At 35.7% G+C, this 24,055-nt stretch overlaps 1 protein-coding gene across 7 annotated transcripts in view; it reads left to right on the plus strand.

The window, feature by feature from the left end:
• Positions 1–24,055, plus strand: part of ATRX (ATRX chromatin remodeler) — a 219,707-nt gene that overhangs the window by 190,889 nt on the left and 4,763 nt on the right. For all 7 annotated transcript variants that reach the window (XM_046672819.1, XM_046672821.1, XM_046672824.1 and 4 more), the window contains 2 exons: positions 22,289–22,438; positions 23,285–23,410. In XM_046672819.1, coding sequence (XP_046528775.1) covers positions 22,289–22,438; positions 23,285–23,410 — 276 coding nt within the window. The remainder of the gene's footprint in view (positions 1–22,288; positions 22,439–23,284; positions 23,411–24,055) is intronic.

Genomic DNA, 24,055 nt, shown 5'->3' on the forward strand with positions numbered 1-24,055 from the left:
GTTATTTATAGACTTTACATACTGTATTTTGCTTTTGGTGCTATGACCCTTCGCCCAAGAACAAAAAGGAAAAAGAATATTGAATGCTACATTAACGCAAAGTCCTTCAACTCTCCCACAGCTCTTCCCAAAAGGAAAATAAGTTAAATTACAGAGTTCTTGTTGAGTTTCATACTCTGCTAAACAGCTTTTCTGATTATCTTCCTTATCCAGCAGCAACTGAAAAGCCAGTGGTGCTGTTTTCATCTTTGAGATGAGGAAATTAAGGCTTGGAGAGGTTATGTAATTCACCCAAGTTTACACACCTAATCAGTGGCGAAGCTGGCCTTCAAATCAAGTCTGCCTAACTCGAAAGCATGTACTCTTAATCAATACACTTTATTGCCCCCCAAATGGAGTTTAGAAAGTTAATTCCAAGTATAAGAGACAAGGCAGAGGACCTGGGATTCCTAGACTTGGATGACATTCAGAATGCTTTATTTTAAATAAAGCTGGATTTTAAAATATAGAATGCTTTCACAGTCAGTACCATTGTGTGATATAACTGGTAAGATTGTGTAATATAACCAGTTTAGCTCATGGCTTGTGAAGTTGTAAATTTCTCAAATTTACATAAACCTTTAAAGTTTACAAAGGCTTTCTCATACGTATTCCTTATCTTAGGAAACTGAGAGAGCGTTTGATCACCCAAGGGTACATGGCCAGTAAGTGTTAGAGCTAGAACTTGAACCCAATAGTTTTCAAACTGTATTCCAAGGAACCCCAGGAGATCTTCAGAGGTGCTCTGGGGCTACCATGCAGCTAAGTAAGTAGGGGAAGGCCAGACAGGAAGCACTGTGAGCCCCCCATCCCATTTTGATCAGAGTCTCTCTCCTTTTCTCTCTTTTCTGTATTGGGCTGCAACATAAGATTTAATTTAAAGAGAAGATATTACTGCTTTTTAAAAAAGTTTTAAAAATACTCTGCTGTACCCTGATGATGCCTTTCTAACTATCACAGTAAACTAAGAACTGTCAGGGGTCTAAAAGGAACTACAAGAAGATATATATGAGATTTACCTGAAGTAGGCGATAGTCCACTTGGGGAGAGAAAAGGTAACATTCTTAAAAACAAAAGAATGAAGTGCTGATATGACTAGTACTGAAAATGTTTGCCATAGTATATGGTTAAAAAACAGAGGCTGGAGCATTCAGGTATAGTTTTGATGGAAAAAAATCAAACTTTATTGACCAATGAAGGATGGTTAGTATTTACTTGGATTAAAGAGGAATGAGGTATGAATGTAGAATGTAACAATTTGGGCGAAGAGAAAAGTTAGAATTTATGTACCAGACTCAAGGTATGATAAAGAAATTGGCCAGATGAAGAGGTGAAATTGGATGGATAAGGCGGGCTCAGCTTATGGAGAGCCGTAAAAGGTAAATGGAAGCATTTGGATTTAAAATAGTATTCACTATAAGTTCATGAATGGGACTGTTGTATGATGAATGCGGGCTTTTGGAAAATTAGCCTAACAGTAAAATGCAGGATAAGGGCATAAAATAGTATGGTGATTGTGGAGTGAATCAGACATTTCAAGAAAATAAATGGTAGAGCTCAATAACTGATGATAGACTATAGCTTTTAATCAGTAGGCAGTGAAAAAATTTAACCTAAATAATGACGCTTATTTATTCATTCATTGATTAAAAATCTTTTCAGGTGCCTGTGATATGCCAATCATTATGCTGGTTACTAAGAATACATTGATAAATAAGACTAGGTTCCTCTCCCAATAGAGCCTACAGTCTAATAAGCGTACCTCAAGCAAGTAAATATAATAAAGTTATGGATCCTATAATAGAAATCTGTATAGGCACCAAGGAAGGAATATTCACTTCTTTCGTGGAAAAGTTGAGGATGGGGAGTTGACATTAGGAGGACTTGAACTGATGTTGAAAATAGAAGTGGGTAGCTATTTGCATTGCTATGAGGGCAAAAGGTGAAGGTCCTTCAAGAGGAGCAGAATAAAAGAAACACGTGCAGAAAACAGCATGTCTAGTTTTAGGAGCCTCAAGTGGTTAAAAATAAATGGTAGAGTGTAAGGAGATTGTGGTAGAGTAAGGGTGAGTATGGGAAAAGGTGAGAGAAAAGACTGGAAAGGTAGATGGGAATCAGATCATAGAAATTAGAGAGTTTGGACATTGTATTATAGGCTGTGGGATCAATTTAATGATTTTAAGCAAAATACCAACATCACATTTTCGTTTTAGAAAAGTCACTTTGGGTATCAGTATGCAGGATGGATTGGAGAAAAGAAAATGGATGTTAAGATACTTGCTAGGATGCTATTAAAATGATCCAGATGAGGGAGATCATGCAGGTCTAAAGTAAGGTAGTAGCAATGGGGATAGAGAAGTACCAGGCACAGTGTAGGTACTCAATAAATGTTAACTTTGTTCCTTAGGCTTATATTTAGAATTTCATTTAAGTTTGCCCGCTACTGTTTAGTTTTGATTTCCTTTAATGAGAATTTGAAAATTAGTCCTCTCCGAAATGGGAACAAGGAGGTGTTTTTGATACTTGTAGTGAGGGATTTCTTGGTATTTGAACCTGCTCTTATTAAAGGCATTTCAAAGTTGGTTCCAATTATTATAGTACAATTACAAACACCTTCTGTTTTATACATAATTTTTAAGATGAAAGACTGCTAAAAATAATACATTTTCATTTGCCCCTCAAATTGCTATTCATCTCAATAATGATTAAATTGCATGCCTTTTGGAGTTAATTTTTCTTTGTCCTTTGATAGTTCTGAAAGTGTTTATTTTCATCTTGCTTGATATGTGATTATTATATCTCTTTCTGTCTTAGCACTTCCTCTTTAAGTCATTATTATATAATTCCTCTTCTTATATTTCTGTTCTTGTTTACTTTCTTTTACTTTCTTGTTTACTCCACTTTCTAATTAGATTTAATGTCTCAGACTTAATTTATTAACCCACTTGACTGGTTTTTTTTTGGTCTTTTTATCTTTGCAGCTTTTTAAGGCAAGAACTATATTCTTTGCTCCTTTACTTTTATCCATAGTGCATAATGCAATGCTGGCACTTTTATATGGCCTTTTTTGAAATTCTGGTTGCCTTTATGGTGATATTTAACTGGACGTTTTTATTGTTCCTTAATGATTCATAAGTCATTGAAAAGGGGTGTTAGAATTAGACATACTTTTGCAAGTAGCAAAATTGAAATGGAGTGATTTGTCTGTCACAGCAGGTGTGTGAAAGGAAGAGAATTGGAGCTTTAATTCGTGTCTTCAGTTCTGTAGTAAATCAGCCATCTTAGTTAGCTCTATTCACCACCCCACCCCATGAATTATATTTTGTTAAATCCCCTCATTGGTTTCTTGCTATTGGTGGTGGTGGTGATGTTGCTGCTTTTCCATTTTTGGAATCTAACAGTCTTGTAGTCTTGTGAACCTATTTTTTTAATATATTGATTTTGGGTCTCCCAAATCATGTCTACCAAGTGTCTGTGCCTCTCTTTACTTGTTCAGGGTAATAATGTTCCTCAGCCATTTTGAAACTTCAACATAATATAAACTTATAAATAGTTCAATGCAAGTTGCTAGTGATAAAGATTTGTTGACTGATTCTTAACTGCTTTTTTTTTAAATATTAAAGTAATATCTAACCTCTGTTAATGTTTATGTAAATTATGTTAGGCAAAGTACCTTTTCTGGTAATAAATTTATGAATTACACAGATATCAGAGATGAAAATCTTGGTCAAGGTCATGTTTCATAATATGTTTAAGTGGGTATACAGCCTACACTCTGTACCCTTTATTAAGAAAACAGAAGTCAGTAAAGCTGATATAGAAAGTTTTTTGCACTTCCCTTTTCCAGCACTGTACTACTTAGGTCTTTTTAAATGTGGACTGCATGTTGGTAATTATAAGGAGAACGAAATGGGAATTTAAACTAAAGTACCCAAAGTGAGGCTTTGGGTTTGCTTCCTCCACCCTGATGTTGTGTACAATTTTCTCCCTTTGTCTTTAGTCCCTTATTTAAGTTTTAATACCTCAAAGCATAGTTTACTGAACAGAGATGTTATTGTGCAGTTTTATTAGCCGGCAGTTGGTAATACAAGGTTTTACCTTAGTCATTCTTAACGTTGGAGAGAAATAGACTCCATTAAAATAATTTCATGTGAAATATAAAAGAGCTAATCAGCCTATTTCAGGAACTTGCATATGTTTACTTTCAAGAATAAAGATTCGAAAGGATCCGTTTAATTATAGGGCAAGTGTTAGTAACCTATAGCATATTAACCACTTGGTGGCACATGAACCCAGTTTTTTGTTGACAAGTACCTCTAAGGAGCCATGCTCATAATTGAGGCATATATGAGGTTTGATGTCATTGTCTCCTACTTCTCTGCCTCTTTCATCACAAGTTTAGTATGTTTATTATTTAATAAAGCAAGTTCTAGTATTGTTTCTGTGTTTGTATTCACTGGCATAAAAATGATTATTATTCATCTGAATAAGAATAGGTCACCAGAAATCATAATAAAGTCTAGAGAAATTGTTTTAATTTTACCATTTCTTTGTAGGTTATAAAAGTCTTCTATTCAGTGTTTGCTGGGATGGTTGATGCCAAGTAAAAAGATCAAATGATTTTAAGCCCTGTCCCTTTCCCAGGTAACTTGCCACCCACCTTTTTTAGGGTGTGATCTTAGGCAAGGCACATAAGTGTTCCTAGCCTCACTTCCTTCAAGAAAATAAGAAGATAGTAGTACCTCCCTCACAGAGGAGATAATCCACGTAAAGCACACTGCCTAGCACAGAGTAAGTGCTCAAATGTTAGCTGCTGGTTTTGTTATCATAATTGTTATTAATATTGCCATAATACTTGGTTCATTTCTCTGAAATCACTATAGACTTAAGTTTTTGGAATTTCAGAGGAGTCATATGAGGTCCTGATCCTTAGGAGAAGATTAAGCTTGACATTCGATAGATCAGTAGAAGATTGAAAACATTTAGGCGCCAGAGGCAAGAATCTCAGCTGGGCTGCTGAAGAGACAGGTATTTGAGGCTTGAACTCCCCTAGAGATCGATTATAATCCAGAGAGACTGATAATATTTAATTACTAGATATTGATAATCACTTCCAGTGATGTTAGCATGCATTTGACTACTATTACCCTTTCTAACATTCAAGGATTTTTTTCCCTTAATACATACAACTTCAGAAGAATTGTCTACCTTATAACCAGCTGATAGCTCTGTAGCAATTTTTACAAGTGGAAGGGTGCTTCTAGTGTCTCTCCACAAACCATAAAATCAATAGTTGTTAATAGACTGACTATGCTTTGTTTAACGTGCTGCGGTTGTTTCTTATTTTGATTGTATCACCTTATAACACAAGAAAAACTATTAAGAAGCCAAAGTCACCAAGTATTTTAGGGAAAACATTTGGGTTAAAGAGACCATGATACCAATGATGCCCATAAATAAGCAGCCTCCTTCACCCTAGCAAGCTGTCTTACAAATCACTGCTAATGGAAATATTAGTGTAACATGAGGCTGCTTTGCTTGGCGTTGGGGGTGGAATGCAAGATTTCACTGGGGAGGATTTGGGGTAGACTTCAGAAAGTGTCTCTTTTTGAAGTACTAGAAATATCTGCTACTCAAGATCATAGAAATTCTGAAATTTAAAATAATCAGGTTTGTAATTGGTGTATTCTCATTGAATAAATGAATTAGATGGTAGGAATTTTTTTGGCTTTACAGACAAAAGATGTATCTGTTCTCTGTAGCTTATAAGCTTCCTACTAGCCTTTGAAGGCAGGGATTGTGGCAGTGTATCTTCATCGCTGTATCCCCAGCACCTGGCATAATACCTAGCACATAGCATAGCAAGTATTCAGTAAAAATGGGACAAGTGAGCAAATGAATTTTTGTCCTAAAATTGCAAGCTAACCGTTGTTAGGGCAATGGTCGACATGCTTTTAAAATAGTGTTTTTCCTTTTATGTAGTCTTTGGACTAACCTGCATCAGAATCACCTGACAGCTTGATAAAATGCAGATTCCTGGCTTCATCCAAGCCCTACTGAATCAATTTCTGGGGGTGAGCCCTGGGAACCTGTATTTTTACCAAGGCCCATCACTGTTGTGGGTACAAGATATGTAGCAGCATGATTTGCCTTTATTTATTTTTTTTATTGAGTTATTGATAGGTTACAATCTTGTGAAATTTCAATTGTACATTAATGTTTGTCAGTCATGTTGTAGGTGCACCACTTCACCCTTTGTGCCCACCCCCCACCCCACCTTTCCCCTGGTATCCACTAAACTGTTCTTGGTCCATAGTTTTAAATTCCTCATATGAGTGGAGTCAAACACAGATTATCTTTCTCTCGCTGGCTTATTTCACTTAACATAATTCTCTCAAGGTCCATCCATGTTATTGCAAATGGAATGATTTTGTTCTGTTTTGCAGCTGAGTAGTATTCCATTGTATATATGTACCACATCTTCTTTATCCATTCATCTGTTGATGGGCACTTAGGTTGCTTCCACGTCTTGGCTATTGTAAACAGTGCTGCAATAAACATTGGGGTGCACAGGACTTTTGGGATTGCTGACTTCAGGCTCTTTGGATAAATACCCAGTAGTGGGATGGCTGGATCGTATGGTAGTTCTATTTTTAGTTTTTTGAGGAATCTCCATACTGTTTTCCATAGTGGCTGCACCAGTTTGCATTCCCACCAGCAGTGTATGAGGGTTCCTTTTTCTCCGCAACCTCTCCAACATTTGTTGCTATTAGTTTTAGATATTTTTGTCATTCTAACGGGTGTAAGGTGATATCTTAGTGTAGTTTTGATTTGCATTTCCCTGATGATCAGCGATGATGAGCATCTTTTCATGTGCCTATTGGCCATCAGTATATCTTCTTTGGAGAAATGTCTGTTCACGTCTCCAGCCCATTTTTTGATTGGGTTGTTTGATGTATTGTGGTTGAGTTGTGAGAGTTCTTTATATATTAAGGATATTAAGCCTTTGTCAGATATATGACTTGCAAATAATTTTTCCCAGTTAGTGGGTTGTTTTTTTGTTTCAATCCTGTTTTCATTTGCCTTGAAGAAGCTCTTTAATCTGATGAAGTCCCATTTGTTTATTCTTTCTATTGTTTCCCTTCTCTGAGAAGGCATGGTGTCCGAAAAGATCCTTTTAATACTGATGTCAAAGAGTGTACTGCCTACGTTTTCTTCCAGAAGCCTTATGGTTTCAGGTCTCACCTTTAGGTCTTTAATCCATTTTGAGTTTATTTTGGTGAATGGTGAAAAAGAATGGTCAATTTTCATTCTTTTACATGTGGCTTTCCAGTTTTCCCAGCACCATTTGTTGAAAAGACTTTCTTTTCTCCATTGTATGCCCTCAGCTCCTTTCTCAAAGATAAGCTGTCCATAGATGTGTGGTTTTATTTCTGGGCTTTCAATTCTGTTCCATTGATCCGTGCACCTGTTTTTTGTACCAGTACCATGCTGTTTTGATTACTGTAGCTTTGTAGTATGTTTTGAAGTCAGGGATTGTGATGCCTCCCATTTTGTTCATTTTTCTCAGGATTGCTTTAGAAATTCGGGGTCTTTTGTTGCCCCATATGAATTTTAGGATTCTTTGTTCTAATTCTGTAAAGAATGTCATTGGGATTCTGATTGGGATGGCGTTGAATCTGTAGATTGCTTTGGTAGAATGGACATTTTAACTATGTTTATTCTTCCAATCCATGTACATGGAATGTCTTTCCATCTCCTTATGTCGTCATCCAATTCTGTCAGAAAGGCCTTGTAATTTTCATTATATAGGTCCTTCACTTCCTTAGTTAAATTTACCCCAAGGTATTTTATTCTTTTTGTTGCGATTGTGAATGGTATTGTATTCTTGAGTTCTTTTTCTGTTGGTTCATTACTGGAGTATAGAAATGCTACTGATTTATGCAAATTGATTTTATACCCTGCAACTTTGCTGTAGTTGTTGATTACTTCTAACAGTTTTCCAATGGATTCTTTGGGGTTTTCTATATATAAGATCATGTCGTCTGCAAACAGCAAGAGTTTCTCTTCTTCCCTCCCTATTTGGATTTCTTTTATTCCTTTTTCTTGCCTGATTGCTCTGGCCAGGACCTCCAGTACTATGTTAAATAAGAGTGGTGATAGAGGGCATCCTTGTCTCGTTCCTGTTTTCAGGGGGATGGGGTTCAGTTTTTGCCCATTGAGTATGATGTTGGCTATGGGTTTGTCGTATATGGCCTTTATTATGTTGAGGTAGTTTCCTTCTATGCCCCTTTTGTTCAGAGTTTTTATCATAAATGGCTGTTGGATCTTGTCAAATGCCTTCTCTGCATCTATTGAGATGATCATGTGGTTTTTATTCCTCAGTTGGTTGATGTGGTGTATCACGTTGATTGATTTGCGGATGTTGAACCATCCCTGTGTCCCTGGTATGAATCCCACCTGATCCTGATGTATGATTCTTTTGATGAATTGCTGAATTCTGGTTGCCAAAATTTTGTTTAGAATTTTTGCATCTATGTTCATCGGTGATATTGGCCTGTAGTTCTCTTTTTTTCGTGGTGTCCTTGTCAGGTTTTGGTATCAGCGTGATGTTGGCCTCATAGAATGTGTTAGGAAGTGTTCCATCGTCCGTAATTTTTTGGAATAGCTTGAAAAGGATAGGTATTAAATCCCCTCTGAAAGTTTGGTAGAATTCCCCAGGAAAGCCATCTGGTCCTGGGGTTTTATTCTTTGGGATGGTTTTGATTGCTGTTTCAATCTCTTTCCTTGTGATTGGTCTGTTCAAATTGTCTGCCTCTTCTTGAGTGAGCTTTGGGAGATTGTAGGAGTCCAAGAATTTATCCATTTCCTCTAGGTTGTCCATTCTGTTGGCATATAGTTTTTTGTAGTATTCTCTTATAATCTGTTGTATTTCTGCAGAGTCTGTTGTTATTTCTCCTCGCTCATTTCTGATTTTGTTTATCTGAGCTTTCTCCCTTTTTTTCTTTGTAAGTCTGGCTAGTGGTTTGTCAATTTTATTTATCTTCTCAAAAAACCAGCTCTTTGTCTCATTGATCCTTTCTACTGCCTTTTTTGTTTCAATAGTATTTATTTCTGCTCTGATTTTTATTATTTCTCTCCTTCTGCTGACTTTGGGCTTCATTTGTTCTTTTTTCTCTAGTTCAGTTAGGTGTGCTTTAAGATTGCTTATTTGGGATTTTTCTTGTTTGTTAAGATGTGCCTGTATTGCGATGAATTTTCCTCTTAATACAGCTTTTGCTGTATCCCATATGAGTTGGTATGGCATGCTATCATTTTCATTTGTTTCCAGGTATTTTTTGATTTCTTCTTTAAGTTGTTCAGTGATCCATTGCTTGTTCAGTAGTGTGTTGTTTGGTCTCCACATCTTTGTGCCTTTCTCAGCTTTTTTCTTGTAATTAATTTCTAGCCTTATAGCACTATGATCTGAGAAGATGCTTGTTATTATTTCAATTTTTTTAAATTTGTAGAGGCTTGCCTTGTTTCCCAACATATGGTCTATCCTAGAGAATGTTCCATGTGCACTTGAGAAGAACGTGTATTCAGCTCCTTCAGGGTGGAGAAATCTATATATGTCTATTAAGTCCAATTGTTTTAGTTTTTCATTCAGCTCCACTATTTCCTTGTTGATTTTCTGTCTGGATGATCTGTCCATTGATGTGAGTGGGGTGTTGAGGTCCCCTACTATTATTGTGTTGTTTTTAACATCTTCCTTTAGGTCTGTTAATAGTTGCTTTATGAATCTTGGTGCTCCTGTGTTGGGTGCATAGATATTTATAAGCGTTATTTCTTCTTGATGAAGTGTCCCTTTGATCATTATATATTGTCCCTCTGTGTCTCTCTTTGCCTGTCTTATTTTGAAATCCACTTGGTCCTGATATGAGAATTGCAACACCTGCCTTTTTTTCCTTGCTATTTGCTTGAAGTATTGTCCTCCACCCCTTCACCCTGAGTCTGTGTTTGTCCTTGGGGCTGAGGTGTGTTTCCTGGAGGCAACAAATTGTTGGATCTTGTTCTTTAATCCATTTTGCCACTCCGTGTCTTTTTATTGGAGAGTTCAATCCGTTCACATTGAGAGTGATTATTGATGCATGTGGACTTAATGCTGTCAATCTGTCGCTCATTATCTTGTTTTCCTGTGTTTCTTTTCCTGTGTGCTTTAGACTACCCATTTAATACTGCAGTTTCTTATGCTGGGTTTCTTAGATTTTTCCTTATTTATGATTTGTGACTCTGTTCTGTACTTTATTTTAGTGTCTACCCTGAAGTTTGTATTTAGAATCTCGTGTATAATATAGTCTATTCTCTGGTGGTCTCTTACTTACTCGACCAATACTGATTTAGACCCTTTTCTCTTCCCCTCCTAAATAATTATTTTCATTTTTTATTCCAACTCGTCTTATTAATTTGTAGTTAGAGTGCTAAGATCGTCCTTGTTTTGGTAGTTTCCTTACCTTTACCCTAATGCTATAGTTGAATATTTGCTATCCTGTTCTGGTTCTATCCATCGGTCTCCCTAGTCTGTGGATTGTGACCCCTTTCTCCCTTTTTTCTTTTTTCAAGTATGAGAGCCTTCTTGAGGATTTCTTGTAATGGAGGGCTTTTAGTTACAAATTCCCTTAACTTTTGTTTGTCTGGAAAAGATTTAATTTCTCCCTCATATCTGAAGGAAATTCTTGCTGGATAGAGTATTCTTGGCTGAAGGTTTTTATCCTTTAAAGCTTTGAATATATCACTCCATTCTCTCCTAGCTTGTAGGGTTTCTGTAGAGAAATCCGCTGACAGTCTGATAGGGGCTCCTTTATAGGTTATTCTCTTTTTTTTCTTACTTCCCTGAGTATTCTTTCCTTATCATTCCTATTTGCCAACTTTACTATTATGTGCCTTGCGGTGGGTCTTTTTACATTGACAAATCTAGGAGATCTAAAACCCTCCTCTACACACATTTCTCCGTTGATCCCTAGATTTGGGAAGTTCTCTTCAATAATTTCGTTAAGCACACTTTCTACTCCATTTTCCTTTTCCATATTCTCAGGAATTCCTATGATCCTTATGTTCTTACTCCTCATTGAATCCATTATCTCTCGGAGATTTTCCTCATTTTTTTTAATTCTTAGTTCTCTTTCTTCCTCTGTCTAGTGCCATTCAGCCTGTGTGTCCTCGATTATGCTGATTTGCTCCTCTATGTTGTCTACACGGGCATTCAGGGAATCCGTATTCTGTTTTATCTGGTCCATTGTGTTTTTCATCTCAAGTAATTCTGTCTGATTCTTCTTTATGATTTCAGTCTCTTTTGTGAAGTAACTCCAGAACTCGGCTTGTTTCTCTATCTTTCTCTCTACCTCATTGAGTTTTTTGATTATAGCTGCTCTGAATTCATTATCACTTAGTTTACCTAATTCCAAGTCCTCAGGACTTAATTCTGTGTTTTTATTGTTTTCCTTCTGGTCTGGGGCTTTTATAAATTGCTGGATGGTAGAGGAGCGGTTTTTTCTCATGGTGGTGGAATTCAGTTGCAGTTACAGCCTGTCGCCACTAGATAGGGGTCGAGAGCGGTGTGTTAGCTCTCCACCTTGGGGCAAGATGGCTGCACCCACTGGCTTTGCTGGGGGGGAGGGGCTGTTACTCACACGCGCCGGTCTGGGTTCAGATCAGTTCTGTTCTCTGGTCTCCCAAGGCCCTTGAAGCTTTCCCCCCGTCAGCGGGTCTCCACTGAATCAGTGGCAGGAGTCCTGGATGATCCCCCAGTCGTGCGGCCCCTCCCCCGCTCCTTCCCGACCGGCGCCGCAGCGATGGCAGACTCTGGGGGAGGGAGCGATGTTCTCTCCTACTGTTCCAGCGCCTCCGAAGGTGTAAAGCTAGGTTTATGATCTCCTCCTTCTTGGTATTGTAGGTCTCTAACGAGCTGGCATTATGTTTATTCTCTGAAATTCAGTTCTTCCAATCTTTTGTTGTATTTTGGAGGGGAGAGAATCCCGGGTCAGCTCACCCCGCCATTTTGCTCCGCCCACTCCTGATTTGCCTTTATTATCAGCTAAACTTCTGAATTAAGAATAATAACAGTAGCTAACATTTAGTGAGTGCTTTTTATGTCAGGCACTGTACTAAGGGCTTTACTAGCATTGAATCATTTAATCCTTATAGCCACTTTACAAGGCTGGTACAGTTTATTTCTACTTTATAGATGATGAAATTATGACAGACAGAAGTAGTGGCACCTGCATTTGATCTCAGCGCTGTGATTCCAGACCCCATACTCTTGAACCACTACACTCTACTCTGCTGACATTTATATGTTAATCATGATTAAACGTGTGGAAGAAGTAAATTGAGGCACTCTTTTTTGGTAGGACTTCACACTTTTTTTTATTTCCAACTTGTTTTTTCATTGAGATATAATTGACACGTAACGTATTAGTTTCAGGGGTACAACATAATGGTGCGATATATATGCATATACTGCAAAATGATCACCACAGTAAGTCTACTTAATATGCATCACCACACATAGTTACAGATTTTTTTCTTCTGATGAGAACTTTTAAGATCTACTTTTTTAGCAACTTTCAAATATACAGTACAGTATTATTAACTATGGTCACTATACTGTACATTACATCACCAGAACTTATTTATCTTATAACTGGAAGTTTGTACCCTTTGACGAACATCTTCCCATTTCACACACATCCCCCAGCTCCTGGTAACCACTACTCTACTCTTTGTTTCTATGAGTTCAGCTTTTTTAGATTCCATGTATAAGTGAGATCATATGGTCTTTGTCTTTCTCTGCCTGACTTATTTCACTTAGCATAATCCCCTCAAGGTCCATCCATGTTGTTGCAAATGGCAAGCTTGCCTTCTTTTTATGGCTGAATAATATTCCATTGTGTGTGTGGGGGCATGTATCACATTTTCTTTATCCATTCATCCATCGATGGACACTTAGGTTGTTTTCCCTATCTTGGCTATTGTAAATAATGCTTCAATGAACATGGGGGTGCAGATATCTTTTTGAGTTAGTGTTTTTGTGTTCTTCAGATAAATACCCAGAAGTGGAATTTCTGGATCATATGGTAGTTCTACTTTTTCATTTTTTGGGGAACCTCCATACTGTTTTCCCTAGTGGCTGCATCAATTTACATTCCTACCAGCAGTGCACAAGGGTTCCCTTTTCTCCACATCCTCACATCTTCTTCTTAACCAATACTGTGGGTTTATGGAAAGGCATTTTCAATGTTATCAAGGTCTATAATATTGGAGAGTATAGATTTCATCTTGTAGTTACTGCAAAATCTTAGAATGGCAAAGCTGATGCCAGTTCTCAATTATCTTTGATGCTGATCTTACTGATCTTCAGCCCTGAGTCAGCATAGCATAGTGGTTAAGAGCAGGAGCCCGTGGGCAAGACAAGCTGTGTTTGAATTTTGACCTTAGTGAAGATAATTTGACTTCCCTGTGCCTCAGTTTCTTGATCTATAATTCTGAGAAATTTATGTCCATTAGTCTTCGAAAATCTCTTCTCCTCCATTTTTATTTTCATCTCCTTCTGAAACTATTATTACTAAATTGCTGCCCTTCTGCTTTTAGCTCCCCTATCTTTTAGCTTTTCTTTTCCATTTCCTCCTACTGTCTTCTGGAAGAGTGCCTCAGTCTGACCTCCTAAGTCAGTAAGTTATTCTTCAGTTCTCCCTCTCCTGCTATTTATACTATCCATTGAGTTATTTATTTCAACAATTATTTTTTATCCCTGATATTTCATTTTGACACTTAGATAATTTTTATTTGAATTTAGTATTGGTAATATCTTTCCTTGTTTCCTTAAATATACTTACCATGCTTATTTTGAATTACTGGTACATGTTTCAGTAATTGTGCTTCAGATGGCAAATGATGCCAGTTGTTTGTTGTCACCCCAGGGATGTCGTGTGTTTGTGTATGTGCATGTGTCTATAAGTTCCTGGAATTCATGTTTCCTTTTCCCTTCTGTACTTTCTGCAAGTTGATTGTAGGGGAGGGAGCCAGCAGCCCATGCTGATTCACCATCTTAGAAATCTCATCAGTAATATGGGGAAAATAATAGTATGTACTTCATAAAGTTATCCTGAAAATTAAATTAGATATTTCATGTGAAGTTCTTAGAACAGTGTTAACATGCAGTTATGCAATCAGTTTAGCTTTAAAAAAAATCTGTAGAAAGGTGACTTGGTGTCAGATCCCAGCTTTAGAAAACTGTTTTGATAGGCTAAAATGTAGAGCTAACTAGGGGTAAAAAAAAGGTACTGACCTATCTTCTAGACATTGAGCTGTCCCAGAATTCTGCCACGTAGTCTAATATTGTCTGTTGTCTCCGTTATCGCAAAGAAAATATTTTTTTTTAAGTTTAACTTAAAGTTTTTCCTATTGTAAAATTTTTCAAACCAGAAAAATATAATGGGTACTCATTAACCCATCACCTATATTTACTAATTTTAATATTTTGCCACATTTGCCTCCTCTATTTTTCTGATATATTTTAAATTATAAGTTTACGATGTTTCACTTGTAAATATTTCAGTATAAATCTCTCAAATATAAAGATATTTCTTATATAACCACTATACCATAAAGTTAGTAACTTATTCATTCCCTACCATCATCTAATGCCACCTCCATATTCATATTACCCCAGTTGTCTCAAAAATGTTTTTTATAGCTGCTTTGTTCAAATCAGGATCTACTCAAGGTACACACACTGCATTTAGTTGTTGTGTCTCTTCATTATGTTTCTTTTAATTTAGTGCAGTCACCTCCCCTCCCTTCATTCTGGATTTGCTTATTTCCTGATGGTGTTTTTGAACTTCTACCTCTTATATATCCTGTAAACTGGAAATTATATCCAGAGGCTTGATTGGATTCATGGAAGATATTTCTGGCAAGAATATTTTATAGATGATATGTAAAAAGAGATTAATATTTTTTAAAAAAAGATAAGGTATGAGGGAAAAGGAGTAATACATAGTGAGTGCTTATGCTGTTGCTTTAAATGCATTATCATGTAATCCTTACAATAACCTCATGAGTTACAGGTGGTATTATCCCGTTGTAGTAAGGGAGTTGGTTCTGAGAGATCACCCAACTATTAAGCAGCAAAGTTAGAATTCCAAAAGAGAAGGAAAAAAAGTCAAACAAGACCTTTTATCTGTACATAAACATAAAATATTTTACCAACAAATCACTTGTTCTCTGTGCCTCAGTCTCCAGTAAAATAAGAGCAACAAATTGACTTGACTCTCACGTAAATAAATTGCTCAGGCTTCTGCTTTCATTTTAGGTAATGAGAGGTATCCTTTAAGCATTAGCTAAAATTTTTTTAACACATATACATTCTCAGGACAGGTAATAACTTATTGGTCTTTATTTAACTATGATGGCCATATAGCTAGGCTTTTTAGGACAATTCTGACATTAGATAACTTGTCTGATCAAACATCTCCTGAATTTTTCATTAGAAAAACTTGGTTAAGGTGTAAAACCCTCTCCTTGTATAGGAATACATTGCTTGTCTGGTTTTTAAAGAGAGGGTCTGCTTTATACCTTTAGAAAAGGTGTTGGAAGTAAGAGAAAGTGGTAAATAGCACCAGTAGAGTTCTCCCACTCAGCTAACCAAAAGAAGAAAGTATTTTGGTGGTGTGATTAAATTACTTGAAATCTTAGAGGTGAATGGATAGGATAGGTCTGAGAATTGACCATTAGATTTAGCAATACAGAGGTCATTGGTAAACCAGGCAGTGTGCTAAGCACTTCATATGTAATGCAGTCATGTGCTGCATAATGGCCTCTCCATCAATGGCGGACCACATATATGATGGTGGTCCTATAAGATTAGTACCATATAGCCCAGGCGGGTAGTAGGCTCTACCATCTAGTTTTGTGCAAGTACACTCTATGATGGTCACACAACAACGAAATCACCTAACGATGCATTTCTCGGAACGTGTCCCTGTCGTTAAGCATGTATGACTGTATGTAATTTCCACAATAATCCTGTGAAGTAGATACTTACTAGGCTCATTTTACAGACCAGGAGACTGAGATTCAGAGAGAGAGCTTACTCAAGGACATCGTGCTAGTAAGTGTTAGAACTAGGATTTAAACCCAGTAAGACTCTCTGGATCTATACTGTTCAATACAAGAGCCACTAGCTACATGTGGCTATTTACATTTACATTTAAATGAACTAAAATTTTAGTTCCTCAGTCACACTAGTCATATTTGAGGTGCTCAGTAGTCACATGTAGCTAGTAGCTACCATATTGTACAGCACAAACACAGAACGTTTCTATCATTGCCCAGAGTTCTATTGGATAGCGGTACTCTAGAGCCTGTGATCTTAACCACTACACATAAAGCCTCCCAATTTACAAAGTTATATATATATATTTCTTCTTCATTTAAGCTAAATCGTGCCATTAAACTTTCCTCTGAAATTCAAAAGGCTGACACAGGTCTTCTTTTTGTCAAATCATTTGATTCCAGCAAAATTAAATTCATATTTATATCTCGAGCAGTCTGGTCGTGAAATTGTCTGTTGTAGAAAGAAACCTGGGAAGCAAAGCTGTACATCCTCTCATTTTTTTCCATTTTCTTTTAGGGGAATTCAGAAGGATATAACTAACATGTTGGAATGATCAGTGATCCTGGATTAACATAGGTACTTGAGTGCCACAGTATCTGTGTATTAATATCCTAAAGCATGTTACTCAGTTGGTTAGGTTGGCTGAATCAAATATGTCTTAGAACCCTTCCAGGAGTAGGAGCCGTGGAAGATTACAACTGTGATACTTTTAGGGGAATTTGTAGGCGAATGCCTCACTTCTGTCTCCAATTACTGATGTTTTCATGACCAAGATTTTTACTTCAAATTTATTACTTTGGACCCTTAAAGGAATATAATTGTGGGAGAGATTTGGTCAATATAAGAATCACCAGATGACCTTATTTATATCATTTTTTCAATCATTTTATCTTTTAATGTTTTCTTTTTTTGAGATGTAGTTTGAACTGTTAAATGGCTGCTTTCATTCCTATTTTGTATGTCTTTTATTTCCTCTTTATAGCATGCCTTATAGTTGATTTAGAGGATGTAATAGTGTTTATTAAATAAAGAGAGAATATGAACTCCAGATTGTATAGCATGAGAATCGAGTTCCAATTCAGGCTCTACTTGGAAAGCTGCAACCTCTAGAAAGTCACTACAGTCATATAAAATCTAGAATGACACTCTTTACCTCACAGTGAGTGGCATGTGTAATCATTGTAATGGATAACCAATTTTTAAAGGTTAAATACTAAATATAGTATGTACTTCTTTAAATGTTAAATTGAGTAGAAAACGTTCTTATCAAAGGAGACTGGCTTTTACCCTCTGCCAAAGGCAGTTTGGCAGGCCTGCGTTTTCTTTCCTTGAAAGTGACAAGTTCTGTAATTGTCACTATCTTATTCATACCTACAATTTGGGAATCTGGATATATTTATAAATGCTCTTTGGCAAAGATTGTGTTCTTGACTTAAAAATCTGATATGAGGTGGTATGTGAACTTTCTTAAATAGCTCTCTAGTTACTTATCATATGTTGCAATTTTTTCCAGTGTAGTTTAGGAAGAAACAGGCTTCAAATTTGAAAATAGAAACTTTTTTGACCAGGACTGTTATGTTTCTTTACTAAGAACCTAGACTTACTTAAGTGATAAATGGAATTTTTTTCATAGTTTCTTAAGTGGGTCCTGTGGCACTTAAGTATTCTAGTGACATTTTATATCCAGATATTATAAAACTCAAATTCAAAGCGATGGCAAGCAAAATATTTTGAAACATGGCAAACCACCGCCCTGCCCCCAGGCAAAGCCTTGATTGTTTTTTAAAAATTTTATTTTCAAGGTTGAATTTCAGAATTAATTAGATGGGAATTTTTGTCAGCTTGCCAAATAATTTAAACTTCTAAATAAATTAACTTAAACTTTCAATTTATCATTAATTTTGTTTTATTAATTGAACTAGTCATTTTTAAAGCTTAAACTAATTTAGGTCATTAGCTAGAGTATAGACCATGCTTTTCCCAGCTTGTAAGCTTTTTCACTTATTTAAGGAAAAATAAAGTTTAGACAAAGGAAAGTAAAGGTACACATTTGGATATAATTTAAACCTCATTTTGATGACTGTTGGCCTAGTGATTATAGATTCTGTTTCAGTATTGTTTTCAATAATAGTGTAACTATAGCAACTAATACAAATGCATGCTTCAAGGGGAAAAAACAAAAACCTCTCCACCGATTGTGTTGTATGTTGGGATGAAATTGTTTTATTAACTTTATAACTTGCTCTACACTTTGCAAAGTTGTTTTTCCCAAAGAAATATTCTGAAGATCCTGTTAGAAATACTTTTTTTTGCCCTTTTATCATCTGTTTCTTATATTGACAGCATGCTGCAATTAATTTAAAAGGGAAAGATGTAGAAACAGTTTGTATCAGAAATCTCATATCTTCTTTCTCTTATTTGTGTCTTTCACAACACTCTGGGGGAAAGAAAGATTTCTACTTTCCTGCTTCTGAACTGTATAAATATGTCTTGTTTCTATAAAAGTCAGTTAACTTACATGTAGTGTCTTTTCTTTGTTAAAATGAAGATTGTGGTAAACATACTTGTCTAAGTCCTTGAGTATTATCAGCATAATTATGGTATGAACAAGTGGTTCAAATACATTAAAATTTATCTAGTAACCTATTTCATTACAGATTTGGTAATAATTAAAAAGTATAAGTGGCCTAAATGTCTTAATAAACTCTTAAATAAGAGAAGAATTAGATGATTCAGTGTATCTATATAATGTAAGCACCTTGCAGGCATTAAAAATGATGAAGATTTGTATTTGATTTAAAACGATGTTCATGGAAAGATGTTAAGGCAGAAAAGTAGGTTTCAAAACTATGTCTAGTACAATCCCATGTGTAAAAAGTGTATGTGTGTAAGTGTAAACGTGTGGAGGAATAAACAACAAATGTTACCTGTGGTTATTTCTGTGATTTATAGTAGAATATTAGCCTTGTTCCCAGTAATTTTTTTTTTTAGTTCTTTGGAAAGAAGGAAGTGTCGTAGCCAGTAGAAGCAATATGAATGGGTTTTTTTGGTCTGATGTTAGGAGAGAGGTAATGTTTTAGGAAAAGGGTTAAAACTTCTTTTAATAATAAAAAACAAAGTCACATGTACTTTTCCTCTGAATTGTTGGTATTTTAGTTGACTGTAAGTCAAAAGGCAAGTTATTACATAGGCAAAAGCTGAACCTCTACCATAATCTGACCCTAATTAGACAGTCATGTTTGACTTGATAAGATAGATCTTAAATCTGGAATTGGTGGGGAGAAGACATTAAAAGGTTTTAAAAATGGAGTTTCCTAAAATGACTTATCTTCTGAAGATGAAAATGGTGAAATAGTTCGTGTCAGATTTAAGCTAAGTGTGAACTGGCTTTTCACAAGTTTGTGTCTGAGAATTGTGTTTGTTTCAGTTTTATATTTTATTTTATTAAAAAATTAACATATGCTTGTTTAATAAAATTTACAAAAAGGACAAGTGCTAAAAGTGAAAAAAAAAATAGAGCTACTTAGGTTTCTCCTTCCTCTAGAGTCCTTCAGGGGATTATCTTTTTTATCTAAGAGAATAGATCTGGGAAATGGAGGAACCATGCCTCAAGAAAACAGTCTTTATAGTGTGATAGAATGACCACTGGATAGGAATCAGGAAATTTAGCTTCTAGTCCCGGCTAGTCCTTTGCTGTGTGATGAGGAAAAAGTTACTTTACCTCTCTGGACATCAGTTTCTACCAATTCCAAGATAATAAGTTTGGACTTTGAAATTATAGGACACTAAGGACTGACTTGATAAAGCTCCCTGATATCTCAGACATTTTTTAAAGAGAATATATATGAGTGTGTGTGTGTGGATGGACACACACGCACATGTGCACATTGCATACATGCATTTCTGGAAGGCTTTCTCTCTAACCATAGGGAAGTAATTAATGTATGAACCATGGTGTTTATAATTGAGAAATAACCACTACACTTAATTGACATAGTGTTTATTTCCAAAGAATTGGATGTTTCATTTATTCCTGGTATTCTCATATTATCCTGTTACACATGTGAACAGAGAGTATTTCCTCCATGTTTAACTTACAGTCATAACTAGACTAAGTTATTATCCAGTGTCAAAGAATCAATCAGTGGCACAACTGAAAATAAATTCAGTTCCTAGCACACAGTTCTTTTAGTCTTTCCCTTAGGTTGTTTTCTTACAGAAATGAAGGGATTTTTAACTATGGTTAAGAACGTCTCTTATCGCCAGACAGAAGTAAAATTAGGGACTATCCACAGAACATTTCTACCTTGTAATTTATTTGGTATTTTGTAGAACAGCTGACTTTTCTAATTGTATTTGATATGGTCACTTACTAAAAATATTAGTCAGTGTTATCTGCTTTTATTATGTACCTCTCCTGAGTCATGCTTGAAGGGTAAGCATGGGAGACACACATCTAAGGAAGCATTATCTTTTAATAGAATTTGATTCAGACTGGCCTATCTCCCTGCCTGCCTGGTCAGTAACTCTGAACTTTGGAGATATATCTAGTGCTGATAAACCTGTTCTATATAGCATAGGCCAGAGAAGTCAGCTTTGATGGCAGATTCCTACACTGGTGTAGGAGAGAGATGTTTAGTTAACATTTCAAAAGAACTAAGCCTGTTAGCCTCTGTGTATTCCACCAGTAGACTTTCTTGAGCCCTCTCATTTGTATGGTCTTTTAATGTTTTCTGTTTTAAACAAAGATAACATGCAAGTCAAAATGAATTATAAAATCTCACAGCTGTATCCATTAAGAAAATCACTTCCTTTTCTTTCATGAAATTATGAATTATTTCAAGTGTTTATTGGGTAGCAAGGTAAAAAGTTGTTTACATGATACCAAATAGAATATTTGGAATTAATGTCAGCATTTGCTAGTGCCTCATGATTTGAATTTTTCACCTTGAGTTATTTAACATACATTTGAGTTTCTACCATTTGAGACCCTATACTCTAGGTATGGTTGAAGATATAAAGACAAAATTCTTTTCAAGTGTGAGCTTTGTCTCTTCTAAAACTAACAGAGGCATAAAACAGTACTAGATGCAGATGAAATATAAATGTAAAGTGCTATATACTTCCCTCTACCTTACTCGGAACAGTAATTGTTTATGTTCCTCCACTAAATTCACACTCAATTTAGAAAGTGTGTTCTACGGGAACTTGCTTTAGAAGCTATGGAAAATCCTTTTGTAAAGTGAATTAATTTGCCTTTTGTATGTCCAAGTTTTCATCTGTGATTTCTTAATAAACAACTTGTGAATATTTTAATTTTTTATTAGCAAGTAACATATATATGGTTCACTTTAACCCTCTCCTCCCAATCTCTCTTTGTGTCTCTCTCTCATAACCATAATTACCAGAGCAGGAATTTGGTGTTCTTACTAAGTGTATAAATGATCCCAATTTTTAAGCTTTTAATTTTTTTAACCTTAAAAGACTAACTTAAAACACCATGAATTTATAAAAAAGACTGTGATAAATTGATAAACAATGTATATCAGTTTAAATTTGACCCATGGGTCCTTCCAGTATAATTTATATTTGATTTCCTACAATTGAAATATAAGGACTATATGTTCTAGTTACACTGTCATGTAGCTGTTTAGATTAATTTAGATTTGGGTTTTGTTAGTATAGTGGTTCGTAGCTAAAGTGATTGTGAAAATAAAGTTATGTTAAATCTGTATAAACAGGAGTGGCCATGATTTTTACCACAAGCATCCAGTGTAATCTCTGATTTAAGAGATGTTAGCATTTATTATCAACTCAGAACAAAGCACAAAACAAAATGTGGAGAAAAAACCCTTGAAAGCTGAAAAGTAATCATTAAAAAAAATTGAACCCCTAACACATGCTATAAAAACATGAAATTCTTATACAAAAGGCTGGTGTTGCATGTATTGCAACTATTTTCTAGGTGATTTATCATATATATTAGAAATATGTATAACAGCCAGTTTCTAGTCTAAAAGTAGACCAAAGAACTATGGAGATATGATCCAGAGAGAGAAAATAATTCTCTATTATTTGGACCCCTCTAAACAGGATACCATACTTGCAGAACTTCTTCAAATACATAAAGAACACATTGTAGGATATCATGAACATGATTCTCTTTTGGACCACAAAGAAGAAGAAGAGTTGACTGAAGAAGAAAGAAAAGCAGCTTGGGCTGAGTATGAAGCAGAGAAGAAGGTAGTTCATTCAAAATACTTTTTGGTTTTTGTTTTTATATTAGTCGTTTGAAAGAGCAGTGAGGAAGAAAAGGGTCGCATTTGGAACAGGTAATAATATAGTGAGCCTTCAGGAACAGAGTCCCAAGATACGAGAGTCTGTTTATGGGCTTTGGCTACCTTTGGTGGTAGAGTGGGAGGAGAGAAGAAAATATTTTCCACTTCAAGAGTAGTAACCCCATTTCTGCTTCGCACTTGCTGAATTGAGAGATTAGTGGGAAGCTATATATTTAGCATCACTTAACTCCCATCAACACCCTCACTGTAGTAACAGACGTACAGGAGCTTAGAGTGTGGAGGAGTAAATGTTGCTTTAGCATGTGTATCAGGAAATCTAAATTTTGACTGAATATCAGAACACAAAAATATTCCATTGTTGAACATAAATGTCAATCTCCAGCAGCAACTTTATTTAAAATAGTTCCATATCTTTTTTAAACACCAACCCACTTGAGCAAAAATGTGCCTGAGCATGGGAAACCTTATCCTAATACCTGAATCCTTTTTCAACTCCTAACTCATTGTACCAAACTTCTTTAACGTTAATGCGATGTTAGGAGTCTCATCACAATTCTCTGAGTTGCCCCATTCTGTGGGAATCATCAGAAAAAGAGTACACCTTTAGGGGCTAAAGCTTTCCATGTAATAAGATCTTGGTTTCGGGTGAAAAGGGTGTTTTGTTTGTGTGTGGAAGAGTGTTAATAATTTCCTATATCTGAGAATGTGGATTCTTTTCTAAACCAGTGGGTGATGTAGAATTTCAAGTTTTAAATCACAATGTGGAAAGTGCATAATTTTTTGTTTTTAGGGACTGACCATGCGTTTCAACATACCAACTGGGACCAATTTACCCCCTGTCAGTTTCAACTCTCAAACTCCTTATATTCCTTTCAATTTGGGAGCCCTGTCAGCAATGAGTAATCAGCAGCTGGAGGTAAGTTGTGAAGTACAAAAGTAGTTTAACTTGAATTAAAGGCAATTTCAAGGGCCCTGTTGTTAAGGAATATCACATTCTCCAAAAGATTACGTCTGAATAGACCAAGACATTTTTCTTTTATTTGTTGACCTTTTTGAACCAGCATAGTGTAGTAAAATGTGGTTTTTCAGAGCACAAAGGAATCAGGCCTTGAATTAATATAGTTTGAATTACTTTAATTAAGAAACAAAAGGGCAGCTGACTGGCTAGGGAAATAGCACTTTCTTCAGTTGTAAAATATTTTGAATAAACAAATTACTTAATGTTTGAAAGTAGGATAAGTACACACATTGATTTATATTTACATGCGCTGTAGATGCAGCATTAATGATATGCCCAATGCCATAATGTAATAATGCCCAATATTATGAAATAAGTGATTTAAAACTAGAATCATTATGAATTAAACAAGATTAGGTTTTATTATACAAGTAATTTAATAACTTAATTGTATCTGTGGTTTCCTTTGTAAAATTTGCTTATGGAGTCATTAAATTATTGCTGCAATAAAACCGAAACTTTTCTCTTCCTAACAAGACCCTCACTGATGAGTTTTACTCCACGTTATTCATGCTGAATTTTTCTGTTCTTTCCAGTTATTTA

This window comes from Equus quagga, chromosome 10 (genome assembly GCF_021613505.1).
Source record: "Equus quagga isolate Etosha38 chromosome 10, UCLA_HA_Equagga_1.0, whole genome shotgun sequence".
NCBI lineage: Eukaryota > Metazoa > Chordata > Mammalia > Perissodactyla > Equidae > Equus > Equus quagga.